We start from the raw sequence: 24,493 nt of genomic DNA, 5'->3' as shown, positions 1-24,493 counted from the left end.
TATATACATGCATTCTACCTATGTCAATTTTCTGGGCTTTCTATGGTACTATAATTACATGTGATGTAATCATTATGGGAGATTGGGTGAAGGGCAATGACCTGTGAATCTATCCTTATTTCAAAATAGAAAGTCTAGGGGCTCCTGGGTGGCTCAGTCGGTTAAATGCCTGCCTTTGGCTCAGGTCATGATCTCAGGGTCCTGGGATCGAGCCTCAGATTGGGCTCCCTAGTCATCGGGGAGTCTGCTTCTCCTTCTCTCTCTGCCCCTCCTCCCCATTTCTGTTCTCTCTCTCTCTGTCTCAAAAAACTAAAATCTTTAAAAATAAAAATTCTAAAAAATATGAGTACACTTCTGCATTTTTAAGTGACCTAGAAAAACTTTCATGTATCCCATTTTTCTTTTGAGAGAAGGCCAGCCCCATACACCATAACTCCTTGACTGTTGAGAATTAGAACTACAGACTTAAGAAATAACTTTTCCTTTTCTTCATTGGGGGAAAAAAAGTCAGAGAATTAATGTGCCCTTCTTTTATTTTACTCTACAGATCTGATGTTTCAAATGGAGGCTCTTTGATTGGTGGTAATGGCTTGAGCAGACTGGGAAGATTCTATATCTGACTAGGCCAGCTCTTCTCCCTGCCATGGAAAAAAAAAAAAGCAGAAACATGTTAAATTCCTTTCATGCCTTCTCTGTGAACAAAAGCAGAAGGGTAGGAAAGGAGGGAGAGGGAAGGCCAGGGGGGTGTGGGGTCTCGTGGTTCTCAAATGAGAGGCTCCTTTCAGTTTTGAGGGAGCTATGCTTCTGGGTTGACAAGCATGGAGAAACTGCCCCAGGAGGTCAGGGACTTGGAACAGTAACAGTTCAGCTAGCCTTGGACAGGGGGTAGTTTGTGTTGAAGGTAGAAATGTGACCCAGCCTCTTCTCCCTACTTTCCCAAATAGACCAGAAGAGGAGATGGACAGAGCCTGAGCCCTTCAGTGGGAACAGGTGGTTGTAATAGGCAGGTTATAAAGGGACTTGGCATGAGAGCACCTGCTGCAGGCTGTCAGTTTCCTGACACACTCTCTCTCCCAGAGGCCCCATCTTGGCCTTCCTAGATTCCACACAGCTCACTAAAACTTCTTGCGTGCATCTCATCTGGCCCATGCAACCAAATGCTTGACTATAAGCTGTCTCATCTTATTCTCTTATGTTGAGTCCCAGGGCTGCTGGGTTCAAATCCTAGTTCCATAACTTACTAGCTATGTGATCTTGGGTGAGTTATCTTAAACCTCTCTGATCCTCAGTTTGCTCATCTGTTAAATAGGGATAATACCTGCCTTACAGGGTTTGTCAAGTGACTGGCCCCTAACAGGTGCTTAGCAAGTGTCAACTTCTCTTTGCTGTTTCCCATGGGGATGGCACATGTTTCACTAGCCTGGAATCTCTTTAGGAGAGCTTCCTTCTCTTCTTCCCCGTCCCTGACCCTAGCACCTAGCATATGGTTGGGCACATAGCACAGTGTTAATGAGCCCTTGTTGGCTAAGTTGAATGGAACTTTCCTGGCTACCTCAGTGATCCAGATGGAGACCCAGAAATGGGCACAAGGTAATATCAATATTCTGTTTCAAAGATATGAAGGTAACATGCTGAATTCTTTACTTCCTTGATATATCATTTCAGTAAAAACTGTCTATGTGCTAAGGCCTGCCTTTAGTGCAAATATAATTTCATAATTTATAGTTTAAAATATAAAAAAATATAATTTTTAGACAATTATGTAGCTCAGGTAAAATTAAAGCCATTGCTCAAGTATTTTGACAAAATAGCATCTTGATCAGTTCATCAGAAGTGGATGAAGAAAAGAAATCAACTAGACTGACATGCTCCTTACCAGAGAATTCAGAAGGTTCTTAAGTATAGCAAAAGAATTTGAAATTGACCCAGTCACTTCTATACTCCATTGTCTTGGGACCACACCTTAGTCTGCAGTCATTTTTAATGAGGGGAAGAGGAATGGATCAGGAAATGAAGACCAGAGATACTGTCTCAGATCTAGTCATTCATTCACTCATTCAGGCAACAAATATTTACTGAGTGCCTGCCATGATCCTGCCCTGTACAAAATTTACTATCAGCAGCTGTGTGACTTTTGTGAAGTCACTTCATCTCTCTGGGTCTCATGCTCCCCATTTGTCAAATGGTAACAAATGAGAAGTCTAGGAAGGAGTGCAGGGGCCAGAGTCTGGCAGACTGTTAATGTCCTCTACTGTTGTCCTCTATGTAATGGCCATGTGAATAGCTTGTGATCATTTGAAAATTATGTCCAAAGTCTATTTCAAGGGGTGCCTGGGTGGCTTAGTCAGTTAAGCATCTGCCTTCAGTTCAGGTCATGATCTCAGGGTCCTGGGGTCAAGCCCCACATCAGGCTCCCTGGTCAGCGGGGAATCTGCTTCTCCCTCTCCCTCTCCTTCTTTTTTTTTTTTTTTTTTAATTTATTTTTTTATTGGTGTTCAATTTACTAACATACAGAATAACACCCAGTGCCCGTCACCCATTCACTCCCACCCCCCGCCCTCCTCCCCTTCTACCACCCCTAGTTCGTTTCCCAGAGTTAGCAGTCTTTATGTTCTGTCTCCCTTTCTGATATTTCCCACACATTTCTTCTCCCTTCCCTTATTTTCCCTTTCACTATTATTTATATTCCCCAAATGAATGAGAACATATAATGTTTGTCCTTCTCTGACTGACTTACTTCACTCAGCATAATACCCTCCAGTTCCATCCACGTTGAAGCAAATGGTGGGTATTTGTCATTTCTAATAGCTGAGTAATATTCCATTGTATACATAAACCACATCTTCTTTATCCATTCATCTTTCGTTGGACACCGAGGCTCCTTCCACAGTTTGGCTATCGTGGCCATTGCTGCTAGAAACATCGGGGTGCAGGTGTCCCGGCGTTTCATTGCATTTGTATCTTTGGGGTAAATCCCCAACAGTGCAATTGCTGGGTCGTAGGGCAGGTATATTTTTAACTCTTTGAGGAACCTCCACACAGTTTTCCAGAGTGGCTGCACCAGTTCACATTCCCACCAACAGTGTAAGAGGGTTCCCTTTTCTCCGCATCCTCTCCAACATTTGTTGTTTCCTGCCTTGTTAATTTTCCCCATTCTCACTGGTGTGAGGTGGTATCTCATTGTAGTTTTCATTTGTATTTCCCTGATGGCAAGTGATGCAGAGCATTTTCTCATATGCATGTTGGCCATGTCTATGTCTTCCTCTGTGAGATTTCTGTTCATGTCTTTTGCCCATTTCATGATTGGATTGTTTGTTTCTTTGGTGTTGAGTTTAATAAGTTCTTTATAGATCTTGGAAACTAGCCCTTTATCCGATATGTCATTTGCAAATATCTTCTCCCATTCTGTAGGTTGTCTTTGAGTTTTGTTGACTGTATCCTTTGCTGTGCAAAAGCTTCTTATCTTGATGAAGTCCCAATAGTTCATTTTTGCTTTTGTTTCTTTTGCCTTCGGGGATGTATCTTGCAAGAAGTTACTGTGGCCGAGTTCAAAAAGGGTGTTGCCTGTGTTCTTCTCTAGGATTTTGATGGAATCTTGTCTCACATTTAGATCTTTCATCCATTTTGAGTTTATCTTTGTGTATGGTGAAAGAGAGTGGTCTAGTTTCATTCTTCTGCATGTGGATGTCCAATTTTCCCAGCACCATTTATTGAAGAGACTGTCTTTCTTCCAATGGATAGTCTTTCCTCCTTTATCGAATATTAGTTGCCCATAAAGTTCAGGGTCCACTTCTGGATTCTCTATTCTGTTCCACTGATCTATGTGTCTGTTTTTGTGCCAGTACCACACTGTCTTGATGACCACAGCTTTGTAGTACAACCTGAAATCTGGCATTGTGATGCCCCCAGATATGGTTTTCTTTTTTAAAATTCCCCTGGCTATTCGGGGTCTTTTCTGATTCCACACAAATCTTAAAATAATTTGTTCTAACTCTCTGAAGAAAGTCCATGGTATTTTGATAGGGATTGCATTAAACGTGTATATTGCCCTGGGTAACATTGACATTTTCACAATATTAATTCTGCCAATCCATGAGCATGGAATATTTTTCCATCTCTTTGTGTCTTCCTCAATTTCTTTCAGAAGTGTTCTATAGTTTTGAGGGTATAGATCCTTTACATCTTTGGTGAGGTTTATTCCTAGGTATCTTATGCTTTTGGGTGCAATTGTAAATGGGATTGACTCCTTAATTTCTCTTTCTTCAGTCTCATTGTTAGTGTATAGAAATGCCACTGACTTCTGGGCATTGATTTTGTATCCTGCCACGCTACCGAATTGCTGTATGAGTTCTAGCAATCTTGGGGTGGAGACTTTTGGGTTTTCTATGTACAGTATCATGTCATCGGCGAAGAGGGAGAGTTTGACTTCTTCTTTGCCAATTTGAATGCCTTTAATGTCTTTTTGTTGTCTGATTGCTGAGGCTAGGACTTCCAGTACTATGTTGAATAGCAGTGGTGAGAGTGGACATCCCTGTCTTGTTCCTGATCTTAGGGGAAAGGCTCCCAGTGCTTCCCCATTGAGAATGATATTTGCTGTGGGCTTTTCGTAGATGGCTTTTAAGATGTCGAGGAATGTTCCCTCTATCCCTACACTCTGAAGAGTTTTGATCAGGAATGGATGCTGTATTTTGTCAAATGCTTTCTCTGCATCCAATGAGAGGATCATATGGTTCTTGGTTTTTCTCTTGCTGATATGATGAATCACATTGATTGTTTTACGGGTGTTGAACCAGCCTTGTGTCCCAGGGATAAATCCTACTTGGTCATGGTGAATAATTTTCTTAATGTACTGTTGGATCCTATTGGCCAGTATCTTGTTGAGAATTTTTGCATCCATGTTCATCAGGGATATTGGTCTGTAATTCTCCTTTTTGGCGGGGTCTTTGTCTGGCTTTGGAATTAAGGTGATGCTGGCTTCATAGAACGAATTTGGAAGTACTCTATCTCTTTCTATCTTTCCAAACAGCTTTAGGAGAATAGGTATGATTTCTTCTTTAAACGTTTGATAAAATTCTCCTGGGAAGCCATCTGGCCCTGGACTCTTGTGTCTTGGGAGGTTTTTGATGACTGCTTCAATTTCCTCCCTGGTTATTGGCCTGTTCAGGTTTTCTATTTCTTCCTGTTCCAGTTTTGGTAGTTTGTGGCTTTCCAGGAATGCGTCCATTTCTTCTAGATTGCTTAATTTATTGGCGTATAGCTGTTCATAATATGTTTTTAAAATCGTTTGTATTTCCTTGGTGTTGGTAGTGATCTCTCCTTTCTCATTCATGATTTTATTAATTTGAGTCTTCTCTCTCTTCTTTTTAATAAGGCTGGCTAATGGTTTATCTATCTTATTAATTCTTTCAAAGAACCAACTCCTGGTTCTGTTGATCTGTTCCACAGTTCTTCTGGTCTCGATTTCGTTGAGTTCTGCTCGAATCTTTGTTAACTCCCTTCTTCTCTTGGGTGTAGGATCTATTTGCTGTTTTTTCTCTAGCTCCTTTATGTGTAAGGTTAGCTTTTGTATTTGAGTTCTTTCCAGTTTTTGAATGGATGCTTGTATTGCGATGTATTTCCCCCTTAGGACTGCTTTTGCTGCATCCCAAAGATTTTGAACGGTTGTATCTTCATTCTCATTAGTTTCCATGAATCTTTTTAATTCATCCTTAATTTCCTGGTTGACCCTTTTATCTTTTAGCAGGATGGTCCTTAACCTCCATGTGTTTGAGGTCCTTCCAAACTTCTTGTTGTGATTTAGTTCTAATTTCAAGGCATTATGGTCCGAGAATATGCAGGGGACAATCCCAATCTTTTGGTATCGGTTCAGACCCGATTTGTGACCCAATATGTGGTCTATTCTGGAGAAAGTTCCATGTGCGCTTGAGAAGAATGTGTATTCGGTTGAGTTTGGATGTAAAGTTCTGTAGATATCTGTGAAATCCATCTGGTCCAGTGTATCATTTAAAGCTCTCGTTTCTTTGGAGATGTTTTGCTTAGAAGACCTATCGAGTATAGAAAGAGCTAGATTGAAGTCACCAAGTATAAGTGTATTATTATCTAAGTATTTCTTCACTTTGGTTAATAATTGATTTATATATTTGGCAGCTCCCACATTCGGAGCATATATATTGAGGATTGTTAAGTCCTCTTGTTGAATAGATCCTTTAAGTATGATATAGTGTCCCTCTTCATCTCTCACTACAGTCTTTGGGGTAAATTTTAGTTTATCTGATATAAGGATGGCTACCCCTGCTTTCTTTTGAGGACCATTCGAATGGTAAATGGTTCTCCAACCTTTTATTTTCAGGCTGTAGGTGTCCTTCTGTCTAAAATGAGTCTCTTGTAGACAGCAAATAGATGGGTCCTGCTTTTTTATCCAGTCTGAAACCCTGCGCCTTTTGATGGGGTCATTAAGCCCGTTCACGTTCAGAGTTACTATTGAGAGATATGAGTTTAGTGTCATCATGATATCTATTCAGTCTTTGTTTTTGTGGACTGTTCCACTGAACTTCTTCTTAAAGGGGAATTTTAAGAGTCCCCCTTAAAATTTCTTGCAGAGCTGGTTTGGAGGTCACATATTCTTTTAGTTGCTGCCTGTCTTGGAAGCTCTTTATCTCTCCTTCCATTTTGAATGAGAGCCTTGCTGGATAAAGTATTCTTGGTTGCATGTTCTTCTCCTTTAGGACCCTGAATATATCCTGCCAGCCCTTTCTGGCCTGCCAGGTCTCTGTGGAGAGGTCTGCTGTTACCCTAATACTCCTCCCCATAAAAGTCAGGGATTTCTTGTCTCTTGCTGCTTTAAGGATCTTCTCCTTATCTTTGGAATTTGCAAGCTTCACAATTAAATGTCGAGGTGTTGAACGGTTTTTATTGATTTTAGGGGGGGATCTCTCTATTTCCTGGATCTGAATGCCTGTTTCCCTTCCCAGATTAGGAAAGTTTTCAGCTAGAATTTGTTCAAATACATATTCTGGCCCTCTGTCCCTTTCGGCGCCCTCGGGAACCCCAATTAAACGTAGGTTTTTCTTCCTCAGGCTGTCGTTTATTTCCCTTAATCTATCTTCATGGTCTTTTAATTGTTTGTCTCTTTTTTCCTCAGTTTCCCTCTTTGCTATCAACTTGTCTTCTATGTCACTCACTCGTTCTTCCACCTCGTTAACCCTCGTCGTTAGGACTTCTAGTTTGGATTGCATCTCATTCAATTGATTTTTAATTTCTGCCTGATTAGCTCTAAATTCTGCAGTCATGAAGTCTCTTGAGTCCTTTATACTTTTTTCTAGAGCCACCAGTAGCTGTATAATAGTGCTTCTGAATTGGCTTTCTGACATTGAATTGTAATCCAGATTTTGTAACTCTGTGGGAGAGAGGGCTGTTTCTGATTCTTTCTTTTGAGGTGAGGTTTTCCTTCTAGTCATTTTGCTCAGTGCAGAGTGGCCAAAAGCAAATTGTATTGGGAAAAAGAGAAAAAGAGAGGAAAGAAAGAAGGAAAGAAAAGAGAAAGAGAAAAAAAAAGGGAAGAAAAGAAAAAAAACGAGAAAAAAAAAAGAAGAAAAAGAGAAAGAAAAAGAAAGGAGAAAAAAAGGGGGTGGGGGAAGGAAACAAATCAAAAAGCAAAACAAAACAAAAACAAAAACAAAAACAAAACAAAACAAAACAAAACAAAAAAAAAAGAACCACCGGGGAGTATCTTCTGATTCTGTGTACTTTAAGTCCCTTGGCTTCTCCTGGAAGTTGTCCGTCTAGCTGGTCTTCTGGGGGAGGGGCCTGTTGTGCTGATTTTCAGGTGTTAGCAGTTGGGGGAGCTGCTGTGCCCCTGCCTGGTGCAGGGCTCGGTGGGGGTTGTTTACCCCGTGAGGCCGCAGGAGGATCAGCCCCAGTGGCGGGGCAGCTCTGGAAACCTGGATTCAGCTCCGGCAGGAACTCCGTCTGCAGGGCCTGGAGGCTCCGGGGCGGGGCCGCTGATCTGCTCAGCTGGGGCAGGAGCGTCCTTGCTGTCCTGGGCCCTCCCGGCCTCTGCCTGTCCCGGGGGAGGCGGGATCCTGGGCTGTGTCCCGGCGCCCTGTGCTCCGGAGCCTGCGCTGGTGGATTCGCGCTCCCGGGCCGCGCAGCCCCCTCCGCGGAGCCGCCGCCCGAGCCCCTCCGAGCTGCTCCTGGAACCGCGCAGCCCCCTCCGCGGAGCCGCCGCCCGAGCCCCTCCGAGCTGCTCCCGGGGCCGCGCAGCCCCCTCCGCGGAGCCGCCGCCCGAGCCCCTTCAGCTGCTCCGGGTCCCGCCGGGTCCCGCCGTGCGCGCTGCAGCCCTTAGGGAGCTCGGCGCACTCTCCTGGGCGCGCAGTTGCTCTGTTAGTGTCCCCGGGAGCCCGAGCGCATCCCCGCCCTCCTGGGTCCTGCTCCACCTCCCCGCGAGCCCCTTTCCGCCCGGGAAGGTCGGTGCAGCTCCTGCGTCTCCGGGACGGGGCTCTCCTGTCCTGGGGACACTCGCCCCGGCCTCAGCCCGGCTCCTCGCGGGGCCCCTCCCCCTTGGAGGCCTTTGTTTCTTTATTTCTTTTTCCCCGTCTTCCTACCTTGATAGATGCGCGAACTCTTCTCACTGTTGCATTCCAGCTGGTCTCTCTTTAAATCTCAGGCCGAATTCATAGATTTTCAGGATAATTTGAAGGTTTTCTAGGTAGTTTGGTGGAGACTGGTGATTTGGAGACCCTACTCCTCCGCCATCTTGCTCCTCTCTCTCTCTCCCTCTCCTTCTGCCCCTCACCCCCACTTGTGCTCCCTCTCTCTCTCAAATAAATAAAATCTTTTTTTAAAAAAGTCTATTTCAAGGGGGCTAAGGATCATCTGCCTATCTTATTTTCCTTCCTTACCTGTTGGCAAGCCAAGACCAGAGTGAGCATGAAGGACAGAGAGCTCTGTTAGACTGGGCTGAAGCATTATAGTGAATAGCACTCCACTACCTGTTCTCAAATGGGTCGGATTTCAGGCATGGTTCTTGTTATGGGTTGAATCAGGTCCCCCCAAAACATATGTTGAAGCCTTAACCCTGGGTACCTATGAATGTGACCTTATGGAAATAGGGTGTTTGCAGATGTAAGATGTTAAGATGAGGTCATTACGGTGGGCCTTATTCCAACATGACTAATGTCCTTTATAAGAAGAAGGAACTTTGAACACTGATACAGACACAGAGAGAATGTCATCGGAAGACACACACACAGATGCAGAGGGAAGATGCTAGAGGAAGATGGAGGCAGAGATTGAAGCCGTGCAGGCAAAAGCCAGGAAACGCCTGAGGCTACCAGAAGCTGGAAGAGGCAAGGAAGGATCTTACCCTAGATGCTTCCGAGGAAGCATGCCCCTGCCACACCTTGATTTCAAGCTCTAGCTTCTGGAACTGTGAGAAAAAAAATCTTAATGTTTTAAGCCACCCTGCTTGTGGTAATATGTTACAGAAGTCCTAGGAAACGAATACAGTCCCCAAACAAAACACAGCTCCACTCTCCATGTAGTCATGGTGACTTACCTTTTCTAAAAGAACCCACGTGAAAATGATACCTTGATCCCAGGGCCTAAAAATGTGGGCCACCAGAATGGCAGAAGAGGTTGAGTGGAATCCTGAGTTCTGTTTTATGTTTTTCAAATAAGTCAAAATGGAAGGCAAGCGTGCTCCCTACCTTTACTACCTCTCTGCCCTCAAGTTTGATGGAAAATATGAAGAATAGGCAGGCATGGGTCCTGTAGGCATAGGCCTGACCGAGCAGGCAGCTGCTGTTGGCCTTCAGCATGGAGAGACCATCTTGGGAAGGCCATGGGGTCCATTTTAGGTTCTGATAAAAGCCAGCGGGGCTTAGAGGAAAATCGGCCTCATTTAAGGTTTCCAAGCACTGCCAGCTTGTCTCTACCTAGACTTCACTCGTGCAGCCAATCAGAGGCTGCTGTCCTAGCAAAGGAGGCATCCCTTCTGTAGGACAAATAAGCAATTAATTTAACCAATGAATAGATGTTATTTTGAAAATTACTATCTGGCAACCACCATAGTAAAAACTGATTCAGGCAAGAGTCATCAATGGATCCTAAAACTAGAGAGTTAAAGTTTTATGAGAAACATGTTATTTACATAGTCTCAAAGTATTTACTTATACATTAGTTATTAAATATGAAAAGAAAGGTCTTATCTTTTTTTTTTTTTTAGAGAGGGAGGTGGGCAGAGAGAGAGAATCTTAAGCAGGTTCCACCCCCAGCACAGAGCCCAACATGGGGCTTGATCTCAAGATCCTGAGATCATGACCTGAGCTGAAACCATGAGTTGGAATCTTAACCAACTGAGCCACCCAGACGCCCCATGAAAAGTCATATCTTTATAGTGGAAAAACATGGCGGGCATTTAACTAATTATTTAAAGTTAACATCAACAACAATCATTGTATGCCTTTTTATGTTTTACGCCTGCCAGAAATACATAACCTCTCATCATGAGGACACATCAGGCAAACCTCAACTGGGGAATATTCTACAAAATAACTGGCCTGTACTCTTCTAAAAGGTTTATGTCATGAAAGACAAAGAAAGGTTGGGAGCTGTTCTAGACTGAAGGACACTTGAGAGAGTTAAGAAACATGACCACTGAATACAATGTGTGATTCTAAACTGCATCATGGACCAGAAGAAAAATAGCTATGAAGGATATTCTTGGGACAATTAGCAAAATTCGAAAATGACCTGAAGATTATATGCTAGTATGCCGTATCAGTGTTATATTTCTTGATTTGCCAACTCTACTTTGTTTATCTAACAGAATGCCCCTGTTCTTAGGAAATACGTATTGAAGTACTGGAGGCAAAGGGATATGATGTCTACAACTCACTCTCAAATGCTTCACACACAAAAATGTGTGTGTGTGTGTGTGTGTGTGTGTGTTTAGGGAGAATGGTCAATTTAACAAGATGCTAACAACAGATGAATCTTGATAAAGGGCATGTGAAAGTTCTTTTTCCTATTTTTGGGTACAATTTTCTGTACATCAAAAGTATTGAAAATTAAAATTGTAAAAATGTATTATTTTGAGCATGTAACTGTGTGCCCGATGCTGTGCTCAGTGTGAGATATTCAAGGGAGCATAAGGCATGATCTTGATCCTTAGCTCAGGAGCTCACAGTCTGGGATGGACAGGACACAAAAGGAGACCAGCACATTCCAGCATGATAAAGAAAAGCTTTGAGAGCACAAGGAAGGAAGGTAGGCTAAGGGCAGACTGCCTGGGGAAGGGGGCCGGAGGAAGTAGACAGGAGGCCTCAAGCTGGGGGAACTAATTAAGTCTGGGGTGCCGGTGGGATATGCAAGCAGAGCTGAATGACAGATCTTGGGACATCGGGAAGATGCCCAGGCCTGCAGGCAGCAAGGGGAAGCCACCTGACTCCCGAAGACAGACAACAAGGCATGGATTAGCAGGTGCTGGGGGCCAGGCCAAAGTCCCCATAGCTCCTGAGGTAACAGAAGTAGTGCAGACATAAGCAAAATAACTTAAGACTGAAAGGTTGAACATAAGTGGGCTTACTGATGGCATAGGATGAACTTTGCGGTGCTGTATACTGAGTGTCCCAGAGTCATCAGCCTCCAGATTGATAAATATACGTCACCTGGATAAGGGCATGGCCCCAAATTAGTTAGGCTTGCTATTAATAGACTGTGAGGCAGGAAGAGAACGTCAAATGATCTTAAGAAACTAAAGAAGTGATTTTTTTGAGAACACAATGAGCTTGACCAGCAATAAGGGGAAGGTGGTACCCAATTAACACACAACAGGTTGTTAACAGAAAAAACCCTGAGAATAGTACTGGGTCTCAGAATAAAAGGAATCAGGGAGGCAGTACTGCTGTTTCAGAAGTCGGTGGGGGAATGGGAATTTCCACTCAATTACAAGATATAAGGGCTGGGATGAGAAAGAATATGAATATTCCTAGCAAGAACCTGGTGGGAGCTCATTTGTTTTCCGTTCTTTGAAAACTTTTATATTATGGAAAATTCACAAAAAATAATGAGAACAGCATTAGCTTAACCTGCATGAAATGGCTGCAGTGTGACCATTTTTTACCCAACCAAAGTGGCAATCTCATGGTTCAGATGAAAATGAACCCCCAATATACTCGTTGCCCAGGCTCAGCAATTATTTTGACACATGGTCAATTTCATCGCATCCAAAATTCCCACCCATTACCCTGCAAACGGACTGGTTTGAAACAAACTCTCCAGTGGGAGTTTTTGTTGTGCTTTTATTTTAATGAATTAATATCTAGAAAAGAGATCCAAATTATACATAGATATATGTATGTCTACATATAATGTTTTTAGTTAATTACTTTATTCTCTTAGTAAGTAATATATCCACATGGCTCAAGCTTCAAAAGGTACATCACTTTGTATACCTTAAATATACACAATTTTTGTCAATTACACTTCCATAAAGAAAAAAAAAAGCCACAAAACAAAAGGACGAGTGAAAAGTTGCTTTCCAAACACATCCTATCACCCAGCCAACAGCTGTCCCTCCTCAGAGGCAACCTACATGAACAGTTTTTATGTATGCTTCTGGAGATGTTTTACGTATGCGTCAGCAAATAGACTGTGAACTATCCCCACGGATCTGTACCTTGCTTCTTCCACTTAATAAGAGAAACGTCCTCCTTTTTCCAGCTACCTAGCATTCCATTTTATGAACCATGATTCAAGTGACTAATGCACTATGGACGGACTTTTAGGCTGCTTCCAAAATCTGTGACTGTTACAGACAATGCTGCAGTGGCTCCCCTTACACATCCATCTTGCACAAAAGCAAGTAAGTGTATCGGATAAGAAACTCCTCAAAACTGAATTGCTGGATGATAGGGAACACGCATTTGTACTTTTGATAGATACTGCCAAACTGCCCTCCATCAGCTAGGTGTTATTTTAACGCTCTCCTCACCCTCTTTTTTAAAAGATCTTATTCATGAGGCAGAGAGAGAGAGCGCAGGCAAGAGAGCGCGAGCAGGGGTGGGGGGAGAGGGAGAAGCAGGTTCCCTGCGGGGAGCCTGACATGGGGCTCGATCTCAGAACCCCAAGATCATGAACTGAGCTGAAGGCAGAGGCTCAACCACTGGGCCACAGGAACACCCCTCTTCTTGCCCTTTTATCCTCCTGCTTTCCTTGCTGTGCTTCCCACTTCCTCCCAGGGCGCCACAGGAGAGGCTTTGCCATCTCAGACCCAGAAACGCCACTCTGCCCTCAGCTTCCTATGGGTCTCCCTCTGTACTCTCGGCCCCCAGCCTGTCCTTCCTCCCTCCTCCTTTCCCAGACACCTTCAGGAGTCTGCTGGCACCCCTTCTTCCTTCCGAGTCAGCCCCACAACCAGCCATCCAGCCATCTAGCTCTGACCCCTGGACTCACTCTCCCAGTGACCTTCTGCAGCACCTGCCCTGCCAATCTGCAGCCCTATGAAAATCCCACCATCCATTCCCTCCACCCCCCACTCCCAGGCTGCTAGCTATTGCTGGAGAAGGTCATGAAGTTGGCTCCGCTACAAAGCCAGCCGGCCAGCCTCTGCAGGGCCCCAAGGGCTGCGAGGCAGTCCTTTTATGTATCTGTATCAAATTTCTCTCCGTGATTGTTCCAAACGCTCTCCCTCTCCTCAGATCCCCTACCTGGCCCCCTCGGCCCAACCCTTCAGTAGAGGGCCGGCTCTGGATTTCAGTGATAGGATACAGGTCATTGGGCAGACACTCCCCCACTTCTCCCTCTTTTCCTTGCCCTCCTCCAGTTTTCTGCCTTTTCCCCTATGCCTGCTTGTCCCCAACCCTTCAGCTTTATGGGGACCAGGGACTTCCTCCTTAAGGTTGCCTCTTCCGCCCGTGCCCTTGACGCTAGGTTCTCTCGCCGGACTCTGGCACTTGGCGCCAGGAGCCATCCTCTTTGCCTCTGGGAAAGCTCTCCCTTCCCGCTGGTGTTTCTCCTCTCACTCTAGAAACACTTCCCACAAATCCGTGTCACTATTCCACACTACCACCAAACTTTTGAAATGTAGGCATCTTTAAATTTACACAAGTAATTCATGCCTCCTGGCAGCACTTCCTCCTGTCAAGTCAGCCCCCAAATTTAACAGAAAAATCAGAAAATTATAAGCAAAAAGAAGAAAAGAGAAATCACATATATATCTTTCCAAGCTTTTTATATGCACATCTATACATTTATCTATATGCATTTTTTCTTACAAAAGTGGATCACAGTGTACATATTGTTTTGTCATCATAATATTTCAAACATCTCAGCTTTGCTACTTATTAGTTGTCTGACCCTGGATAAGTAAATTCACTTCCCTGAATCCATTTCCTCCTGTGTAAATGAGGACTATTATAGTAACTACCTCACAGGGCTGTTATAAGGATTAAATGAGATAAAAATATATAAAAACGCTTATCACAGTGCCTGAATTAATGCCAGCTATTATGATCTTCCCACGTCAATAAATATAGTTCCACATAATAATTCAATGAGCTCTGTCATTGTTGTGTCTAATAGGAGTGACGAAAGCACCGCAGTGAGTCACCAACATGCATTCATTTGGTATATGAGCAAGTATAGCTGTGGGATAAACTCCTAAAAGCAGAATTGCTCATTCAAAGGCTATGCGCATATGTAATTTTTGTAATTTTGATAGATGGTACCAAATTGTCCTCCATGAAGTGGGAGTAATCATGATTTCTCGAACTTAACTCTGATTGATGGATATTGAGTCTGTTTCAAATTTTTCACCGATACAAACTCAGACAGTGATGAACATTTTTAAAACCAAATCTTTGTATAGATCCATGATTATTTATTCAGGGCAGAGGAAAGAATGTAAGTAACGCACAGAGATGGAGGAACAAATGGCGTGCACAGGATACTGCTGGCATCAGTAACACAGAGAGGAGGATGACAAGAGGTGAGGTCAGAAAACAGTGGAACCAGATTATAAAGGACGGAGAATGCCATGGTCATTCATTTCATCAGTCATCAAGTATTTAGTGATGGTCTCCAACAGGCCATGTGCTGTTTTAGGTACTGTGTTCACTTAAACAAAACCAGAAAAAGATTCCTGCCCTGGAGGAGCTTACGTGCCAGCAAAGAGAGATAAACAATAAAGATAATGAGTAAACTACAGAAAATGTTAGAAGGTGGTAAGTCCTGGGGCGCCAGGGTGGCTTGGTCGGTTAAGCGTGTGCCTTTGGCTCAGGTCATGATCCCAGGGTCCTGGGATCGAGTCTTGTGTCCAGTTCCCTGCTTCTCCCTCTCCCTCATCTTGCTGCTCCCCCTACTTGTGCTCTATGTCAAAAAATAAATAAATAAAATCTTAAAAAAAAAAGAAGGTGATGAGTCCTATAGTAAAAAGAAAAAGTAGATCAGGCTGGAGGGATCAGGAGTGCTGGGAGTTGGGGGGGTAGTAACAATAATAATTAATATTAATATTTCTCACTACAGTATTAGAGTGGCCACACCACTACAGAGTTTGACCTTACTCACCACCATCTCTGCCACATCCACATACCACCATCAAGATACCTAATGATTCTGCTTGAATCAACTTACTTCTTCCCACTCAAAGTTATTTTATTTTATTTTATTTTATTTTTTTTATAAATTTTTTTTTATTTTTATTTATTTATGATAGTCACAGAGAGAGAGAGAGAGAGAGAGAGAGGCAGAGACATAGGCAGAGGGAGAAGCAGGCTCCATGCACCGGGAGCCTGACGTGGGATTCGATCCTGGGTCTCCAGGATCCCGCCCTGGGCCAAAGGCAGGCGCCAAACCGCTGCGCCACCCAGGGATCCCTCAAAGTTATTTTAAAGGAAGCTTTATAATACCAGTATAAGTGGAAACACAGTATGGCATGCCACAAATGTCTACAAAGGGAGACTGGGAGATACCTAGGGTTGGCCTCTTCCTTTCCTTTCAGACGCCAGCTGGTAAATAAGAACAATCACAACAAGCACTTTTAATATCGCATGCTTTGGATTTGCCAGGTAGCTCAGTGTATTGCAGACAGCAGAGAATTGTGGCTTCACAATAACTCTGTGCTATAGGTGTCACTATTGTCCCCAGGATGAAACTTGGATGCTGAGTAGCCCTCCCAAGTCTCAGCTTGCTCCTAAACAAATGGGGACAATAGTGGGGATAGAGGAGAGAAGGTCCCTGGCTTCTGCCCAGTCTTCATTGTGCTAGGGGGAGGTTGGAGAGGGGACAGGAAAGGGCCAGAGCTCCCAGCTACATCATCCCCTGACCACTGCCCCCTCAATTCCAACGACTGAGATTAGAACTAAATTGCTGCTTGAAAACACAAACAACCCTCTACAGGATTAACTTCATTGGTCACTTTAAATTTCCTGTGAAGAATATTAATCAGAATATCAACATTGATTTCAGACTTGTTAGTATGGGAGATTTGCTTTTTTATTCCAGTAATGGTCAGTATATGCTGTTATATGAGTTTCAGATGTACAATAGAGTGATCCAGCACTTCCATGCATCCAGGTGCTCCTTATCACAAGTGCCCTCCTTCATCCCCATCACTTCTTTCCCCCACCCCCCCCCCCACTCCTCTCTGGGAACCACCAGTTTGTTCTCTAGAGTTAAGAGTCTGTTTCTTGGTTTGTCTCTTGTTTTCTTTGTTCATTTATTTTGCTTCTTAAATTCCACATCTGAGTGAAATCCTATGGTATTTGTCTTTCTCTGACTTATTTTTTTTTCTGACTTATTTCACTTAGCATTATACCCGCTAGATCCATCCATGTCGTTGCAAATGGCAAGGCTTCATTCTTTTTTTATAACTGAGTAATATTTCTGTGTGTGTTTATCCATTCATTTATCAATGGACACTTGGGTTGTTCCCATATCTTGGCTATTGTAAATAAAGCTGCTATAAACATAGGGGTGCATATATCCCTTTGAATTAGTGTTTTTTTATTTCTTTGGGTAAAGACCCAGTAGCGGAAGTATTGGATCATAGGCTAGCTCTATCTTTAATTTTTTGAGAACCTCTATACTGTTTTCCACAGTGGCTGCCTGAGTTTGCATCTCCACCAACAGTGTGTGAGGGTTCCTTTTTCTCCACATAGGATGAGGGTTTTGATTAGAAGAGGGAAGAAGATGAGCTTCTGGAGCATTGACCCTAGACCCTTCTGGAAGAGGGCAAACCTGGGCAGACACAAGTGGAGGGGAGGCTGGCACCGACAGCTGGGGAGATACGGGCAGCAGAAAGCAAGGTGGGAAGAAATGGAGACAGACTGTATCAACTTCAAATGTCTCTACTTCAAGTCCTTTGGGGAAACAAGCAGAGTACAAATACAATAAATAACACATTGGTAGAGACACTCTGCCTAGGTTCTCTTAACCTGCTTCATCTTTCAAAGCATACTCCTGTTATTCAAACTTCCTGAGGAGTGTGCTTCATTTCTAAAAAAAGCCATTTCGTTCATAGGAAACAATATGGGACTCTGAGCCATGCAATCGAAGAATTTGAACCAGAGATGTCTTTCCCTGGTTTCAGTTACCATTGAATAATAATTCCACAAAGCCACACAGATGAATCCAGGCTCCTTGAAAGGCTTACAACCAAGAAAAGATGAGTATAAGGTGGTAACCCTGGAATGTGAGCATCAGTGCAATTCTTCAATATTTGATTTATAAAGGAGAGATGAACTCTTGTGCAGAATAAATATATTTTTAAATGGCTTAGAGAAAATTGGAGATGAAAGAAAAGTTTCTCATGGAAACAAAAAAGCTAGGAGCAGAAGGGGTCAATTATCTGGTGCAGAGCAGGTGTTGCTGGATGACCCCAAATAGCCCACAAATGTGATGTGTTAATGCAGGTCCTGTATCACAGAGGAAAATGTCATTAAATCTGTTTTGTGCAGATCAGACCATCTATCATTGGATAGAAATCTCTAGAGGCAAGCACACTACTCCTGATTTCACAATGTAGAAAAGGAGATATCAAAATCCTTTAGTCGACAGTCTGGTGAATGTGGCACCACATTTTCTAGTACATGAATGGCTTCCTTCCCCTTGCCCAGCATTTGAGGAGTGCCAGACAAGACCCAAACAACCCTGGCACTTACACTGGAGTTCCTATTTGCTAAAGTGAGATTAGCGAAGCCTGTTGCTTGGTAACATGTGCTCTATATAAACCTTTGAATCTTAGGCAAGGTGAAACAGACCAAGTACATCTAATGTGTTGTTTTATTTTTTAAAAAATTCCTTTCTTGTCGCCAAGATCCAAAGGCTGATACCATGTTTCATAGCTTTCCAGATAACCCGCAGCAGGACACTGGAAAACATTTATAAAGTCAGACTCTTCTCTTGCCAGTAAGTGAGGGAGGTTGGGAGGCCAATACACATTTACTACGTTACTGGGTGCTTAGCATGCCATAGTTTCTCTCTGAATATAATTTATTTATGAATTTATCTTGAAGTTAAATAAAAGAAGTAGGAAGTCATATGAAGATATTTCTAAGAATTTTAGAAAACTCTGGAGAAAGTCAGGTCAGTTTATTTTCTAAATCAAATGGGATTATCTTTTGAAGGATGTATGCCCTTTAGCTGATCATTTTAAACAGTAATGAATAATCATATTTGGCCAAATCACAAAACCCAAGATCTATAAGTAAATTCTTTGAAAACAAATATAATCCGGTTAATATTTTTAAATAAACATATTTAAATTACTCAGCCATTAGAAACGACAAATACCCACCATTTGCTTCAACGTGGATGGAACTGGAGGGTATTATGCTGAGTGAAGTAAGTCAATCGGAGAAGGACAAACAGTATATGTTCTCATTCATTTGGGGAATATAAATAATAGTGAAAGGGAATATAAGGGAAGGGAGAAGAAATGTGTGGGAAATATCAGAAAGGGAGACAGAACGTAAAGACTGCTAACTCTGGGAAATGAACTAGGGGTGTTGGAAGGGGAGGAGGGCGGGGGGTGGGGGTGAATGGGTGATGGGCACTGAGGGGGGCACTTGACGGGATGAGCACTGGGTGTTATTCTGTATGTTGGTAAATTGAACAGCAAATAAAAAATAAATTTATTATAAAAAAACCATATTTAAATAATTTCCTTATTTTCACTGATGGCTTTCCTATCTTAAGCAACTTTAACACAACAAATCCTTTAGAAAAGCAGGATCTCAAAATGAAAACACTGTTTAAATGAACCACACACATGAACTACTTACGTGAATATGCATTGCTGGTGGGAATATAAAATGGTGAAATCACTTTGGAAAACAGGCTGACAATTTCTTAATAAAGCTAAACATGCACTCGTCATTATAATATAGCAATTCTACTAGGTATTTACTCAAGAGATATTAAAATATACATCCATACAAAAGTTACAACACAAATATTCATAGTAGCTTTATTTGTAATGGCCTCCCCATTGGAAACAATTTAAGTGTGCATCAAAAGGTGAATGGACAAATTGTGCCTTATACATACAATGAAATATGATTTAGCAATAAAAATAATGAACTACTGATACAGGAAGCAGCATGGATGAATCTCAAGGACATTCTTTTTTTAATATTTTATTTATTTATTCATGAGAGATACAGAGAGAGGCAGAGACACAGGCAGAGAGAGAAGCAGGCCCCCTGCAGGGATCCCAACTCGGGACTCCATCCTGGGTCTCCAGGATCAGGCCCTGAGCTGAAGGCGGCACTAAACCGCTGAGCCACCCGGGGTTCCTCTCAAGGACATTCTAAGCAAAACCAGTGGACACAAAAGAGTACATATTATAAGATTATATATGTATATGAAATTTTATAAAAGAGAATCTAATCTATAGTGATAACGAAAAGGAGATCAGTGACAGCCTGAAGCCAGCAGTGGGGGTGGAGATTAACTACAAAGGGGCATTCTCTGTGGCAATGGAAGTGGTCTGTATCTTGAACATAAGCTTAAAATGGGTGCAATCTGTGATAAGCATGTAAATTATAACTCAATAAAGTATATTTTAAGAATTAGTGTAAATGGAAAACTTCAATATGTGAAGACTTTTTAAAATACTTTATGATTTAAAAATAAATTTTATTTGAGAGTGAGAGAGAGAGAGCACACACAAGCAGGGAGGGGCAGAGGGAGAGGGAGAAGCAGGTTCCCTGCTGAGAAGCCTGACGTGGGGCTCCATCCCAGGACCCTGAGATCATGACCTGAGCCAAAGGCAAATGCTTAATCAACTGAGCCACCCAGGTGCCCCAAAATATATTTTATGATTTTTAAAATCTCTATGCCTAATGTGGGGCTCAAACTCACACCACTAAGATCAAAAGTCACCGAACTAAGCCAGCCAGGTGCCCCCAGAAGCTAATTTAAAGTTACTTCTGCTTAGCAAGTACATGTATTAAACATCCTATGTAAACTATGCCCCAAAATGCAGTCCCTACAATGAAGAAACTACTCTCCTGAAAAAATGAAGCACACAGAACAAGGTGGGCGAGTGGGGTGGTGGCGGCAGTCTTGAGGACACAGAAATGCAGATCTTTGTGAAGACTCTGATGGGCAAGACGATCACCCTCAAGGTCGAGCCCTATGACATCATTAAGAATGTCACAGCCAAAATCCCAGACAAAGAGGCATCCCACCTGACCAGCAGCAGTGTGATTTTTGAAGGCAAACAGCTAGAGGACGGCCATACTCTCTCGGGTTACAATAGCCAGACAGAGTGCACTTGGTGCTTCGCCTGTGGGGTGGCATCATCAGGCCTGCCCTCCACCAGCTGGCTCAGAAATACAACTGCGACAAGGGGATCTGCCCCAAGAGTTATTCTTGTCTGCACCCCGGTGCTGTCAACTGTTGCCAAGAAAAAGTGAGGCCACACCAACAACCTGTGCCCCATGAAGGTCAAATAAGGCCCCTCTGCTGGCTGGTGTACTTTGCAGGGCAGCCTTCTGCCCAAGCGCCAAGACCCTGTGGCCTCAATAAAGCTTCCCTTCCACTAACCAAAACAAAAAACCAACCAACAAACAAAACAAGTATACAGGCACATATGCCTGGTAGAAGGCAATGGGCTGCTATATACAGTTTACCAGGATCTTTTAAATAGTGCCCACCATGTGGGAGGCATGGCAAAAGGGATAAAAGGCAAAGGATTCTTTAGGCTGGAAAGAAGACCCATGCATAGACTAGGTTGGTTAGGGGAACTGGGATTAGATAAAGGACAAGAAATGATATTCTACATCACCACGAACCCTGGCTTGTCATTGTCATCTTGTTAGGTGCCTCTTAATAGAGAGGCCAGTCAATCTGGATGCAGCTTGACCTCCCAAAACTGGAACCAATGGCTTGGAAAAACAGTAGAAAATGGTATAGGACAAGAGGTTCTTCACATTCCTTGGCCAGACTGCAGAGACTCTTCTGCCTTCCCCAACAGTATGAAAGCTCTTCCCATGCTCTTTTCAGTGCTTTATAAAAAGAGTTCTACTAATATTTTAATAAATGCAGGAGACTGGATGAGGAACTGAACTGGAATATTTTATTTAGCTACGTAGCTTAGAAACTAAAAGATGGGGGCAGCCTGGGTGGCTCAGCGGTTTAGCGCTGCCTTCAGCCCAGGCCTGATCCTAGAGACCCGGGATTGAGTCACACGTCTGGCTCCCTGCATGGAGCCTGCTTCTCCCTCTGCCTGTGTCTCTGCCTCTTTCTCTCTGTGTGTCTCTCATGAATAAATAAATAAAAATCTTTAAAAAAAGGAAACTAAAAGATGGGAAAATAGCTAATTGAGTATCTCTCATATATAATCTTATAGAATTCTGAGTACAGTCACACTGAATTGGGAAGTATTCTGAAATTACTTTTTAATTAGAGAAATCAAATACCAAATTTCTTAAGGAACTGATAACGATATGTGAGAAGAAATGTGTGGAGTGTTGTGGTCATTTCTGGGTACCACACTTGAAGGATATTGACAAACTGGAAAATGTTCAGAGGCCAATAGCTAGGATGAATAAGGTCTGGGAACCATCACATAAAGACTAGAGTGGAAACTTAGAGTAAAATGATGATTGCTGTTGCCAAATATCTGGTGATAGATACTTGGGTTGTTGTCACCTTTTGGCTGTTGTGAATAATCCTGCAAGGAATATTAGTATAAAGTATCTGTTTGAGTCCTGGTTTTCAAAGAGTGCAATTCTTGGATCATGTAATAATTCTATGTTTAATATTCTGAGGAACTGCCAAAATGTTTCCCACAGACATTGCTTTATTTTACATTCTAACCAGCAACGTACAAAGGTCCTCTATTTCTCCACGTCCTTACCGATGCTTGTTACTAGGAGATGGATTTTGTTTATTTTATGGCATTCCCTATGACAAATTAGGACCAAATGATGGAAAGTAGATTTTGGTTCAATATCAGGAAGCAAAAAAAAAATCAGTAAGCATTTTTGAATTAGTATTACTTCCTAATAGTTGAAAGGCCCTTTCACTATCCTTTAGTGAAAGTTTAAGTAGAAGTGAAGTGCCCAATAAGCGGTAAGGGAGTACTGATCCTCTCACCCTCTCCCTCATATAATTAATAATTGCCCATAGGTTTCTAAAAAATATTTATTTTAACTTCTATTATTTCTTGATTATACAAGTAACCAATATTCCATATGGAAAAATATGAAAATACAGACAAGCAAAGAGAAAAACAAATGAAAACAAAATCATCCATCTTCCCACCACCCAGAAACTTAAGCATTTGGCATACAGCCTTACAAACTTTTTTCTTTTATATATCTGTATAAAATATATACATATACTTTTTAAAAACAAAAATGAAATCCCATTAATCACACTGCTTTTTTACTCAACAATATAGTATAAACATCTTTCCATGTCAAGTGATATATGACCGTGTCATCATTCTTAATGGGTACACAGATTTCCATGGAACGAATGTACTCTTATTTGTTTAACCCAGTGTTTTCCAAAGGGTCTACATAACATACTCCCACAAGATGACCCTCAAAAACAAGAACTTAAGTTAAACAGTTTAAAAATGCTTCATACCATATCTCTTTTCTTGGGCTTTCACAATGTTTAAGAAATGATTTTAACTCATTTTCCTAAACTTACTTGACCATAGATTGCCCCCTCCCCCATGGCCTTCCCTTTCTTTCATTCTTCAGGACACTTATTCACATTTTATAAAACATCCTGAGAAATGATGGCTTAATTGATCTATTCATGTTAAATACTAGGGCTTTTGTTTTTTACATAGAACTTGCCATTTGAATCACTTTTAAGTATGCAATTCTATGGCATTGATTACACTCACAACATGTAACCATCCTCACTATCTAGTTCCAAAACCTTTTCATCATCCCAAGCAGAAGCGCTATATGAGCATTAAAGAATAACTCTCCATTCCCCTTCCGCCAGCCCCTGGTAACCTGTAATCCACTGTATGTCTCTATGAATTTGTCTATTTTAAGTATCTCATATAAGTGGAGTCATGCAATATTTGTCCTTTTGTGTCTGGCTTATTTCACTTAGCATACTGTTTCCAAGTTTCATCTATGTGGTAGTATGTACCAGAACATCATTCCTTTTTATAGATGAACAAATCCCATTGTATGTATAGAACACATTTTTATCCATTCGTCTGGTGATGGACACTTGGGTTGTTGCTACCGTTTGGCTATTGTAATTAATGCCACAAGGAACGCTAGCACACAAGTATCTATTTGAGGCCTAGTTTTCAAGGAATGGAACTGCTGGATCTTATGATAATTCTATGTTTAATATTTTGAGGAACTTCCCACAGTCACTGCATTATTTTATATTCCAACCAGCAATGTACAAGGGTCCTCTATTTCTCCACATCCTCACCAATACTTGTTATTATCTTTTTGATTCTAGCCAACCTAGTGGGTATGAAGTGATAGCTCTCTGTGGTTTTGATTTGCATTTCCCTGATGACTAAAGATGTGGAACATCTTTTCATGTGCTTATTGGCCATATGTATATCTTCTTTGGAGACATGCCTATTCATAAAGTCCTTTGCCCATATTTTAGTTGGGTTGTCTTTTTGTGGCTGAGTTATTTTTTTAAGGTTTTATTTATTTATTTATTCATGAGAGACACACAGAGAGAGAGGCAGAGACATAGGCAGAGGGAGAAGCAGACCCCATGCAGGAAGCCCAATGTGGGACTTGATTCCAGGACCCCAGGATAATGCCCTGAACTGAAGGCAGATGCTCAACCGCTGAGTCACCCAGGCATCCCTGTGGCTGAGTTATAAAACTTTTTCACATATTCTAGATTAAACTCATCAGATATGATTTATAAATATTTTTGTCACTCTATAGGTTATCTTTTTCACTGCCTTATTAATGTCCTTTCATGCACAGAAGTTCTCAATTTTGATAAAGTTCAACTTACCTATTTTTTTCTTTTG

At 42.1% G+C, this 24,493-nt stretch overlaps 1 protein-coding gene across 10 annotated transcripts in view; it reads right to left on the bottom strand.

Moving 5' to 3' along the window:
• Nucleotides 1–270: 270 nt before the first annotated feature.
• Nucleotides 271–24,493, bottom strand: part of LOC611751 (protein FAM122A-like) — a 77,995-nt gene continuing 53,772 nt past the window's right edge. For 2 of the 10 annotated variants that reach the window (XM_038588358.1, XM_038588365.1), the window contains exons 12-13: nt 9,365–9,427; nt 273–638 (exon numbers count right to left, since the gene is read on the bottom strand). In XM_038588358.1, coding sequence (XP_038444286.1) covers nt 621–638; nt 9,365–9,427 — 81 coding nt within the window. In that variant the 3' untranslated portion in view covers nt 273–620. Of the gene's footprint in view, nt 639–8,644; nt 8,704–9,364; nt 9,428–24,493 lie in introns of those variants that run through there. The other 8 variants (XM_038588363.1, XM_038588356.1, XM_038588362.1 and 5 more) reach the window with 8 other exon arrangements.

This window comes from Canis lupus, chromosome X, assembly GCF_011100685.1.
Source record: "Canis lupus familiaris isolate Mischka breed German Shepherd chromosome X, alternate assembly UU_Cfam_GSD_1.0, whole genome shotgun sequence".
NCBI classification, from domain to species: Eukaryota; Metazoa; Chordata; class Mammalia; order Carnivora; family Canidae; genus Canis; species Canis lupus.
The sequence above is the reverse complement of the archived record's forward strand: the minus strand, read 5'-3'. Positions and strand labels throughout refer to the sequence as shown.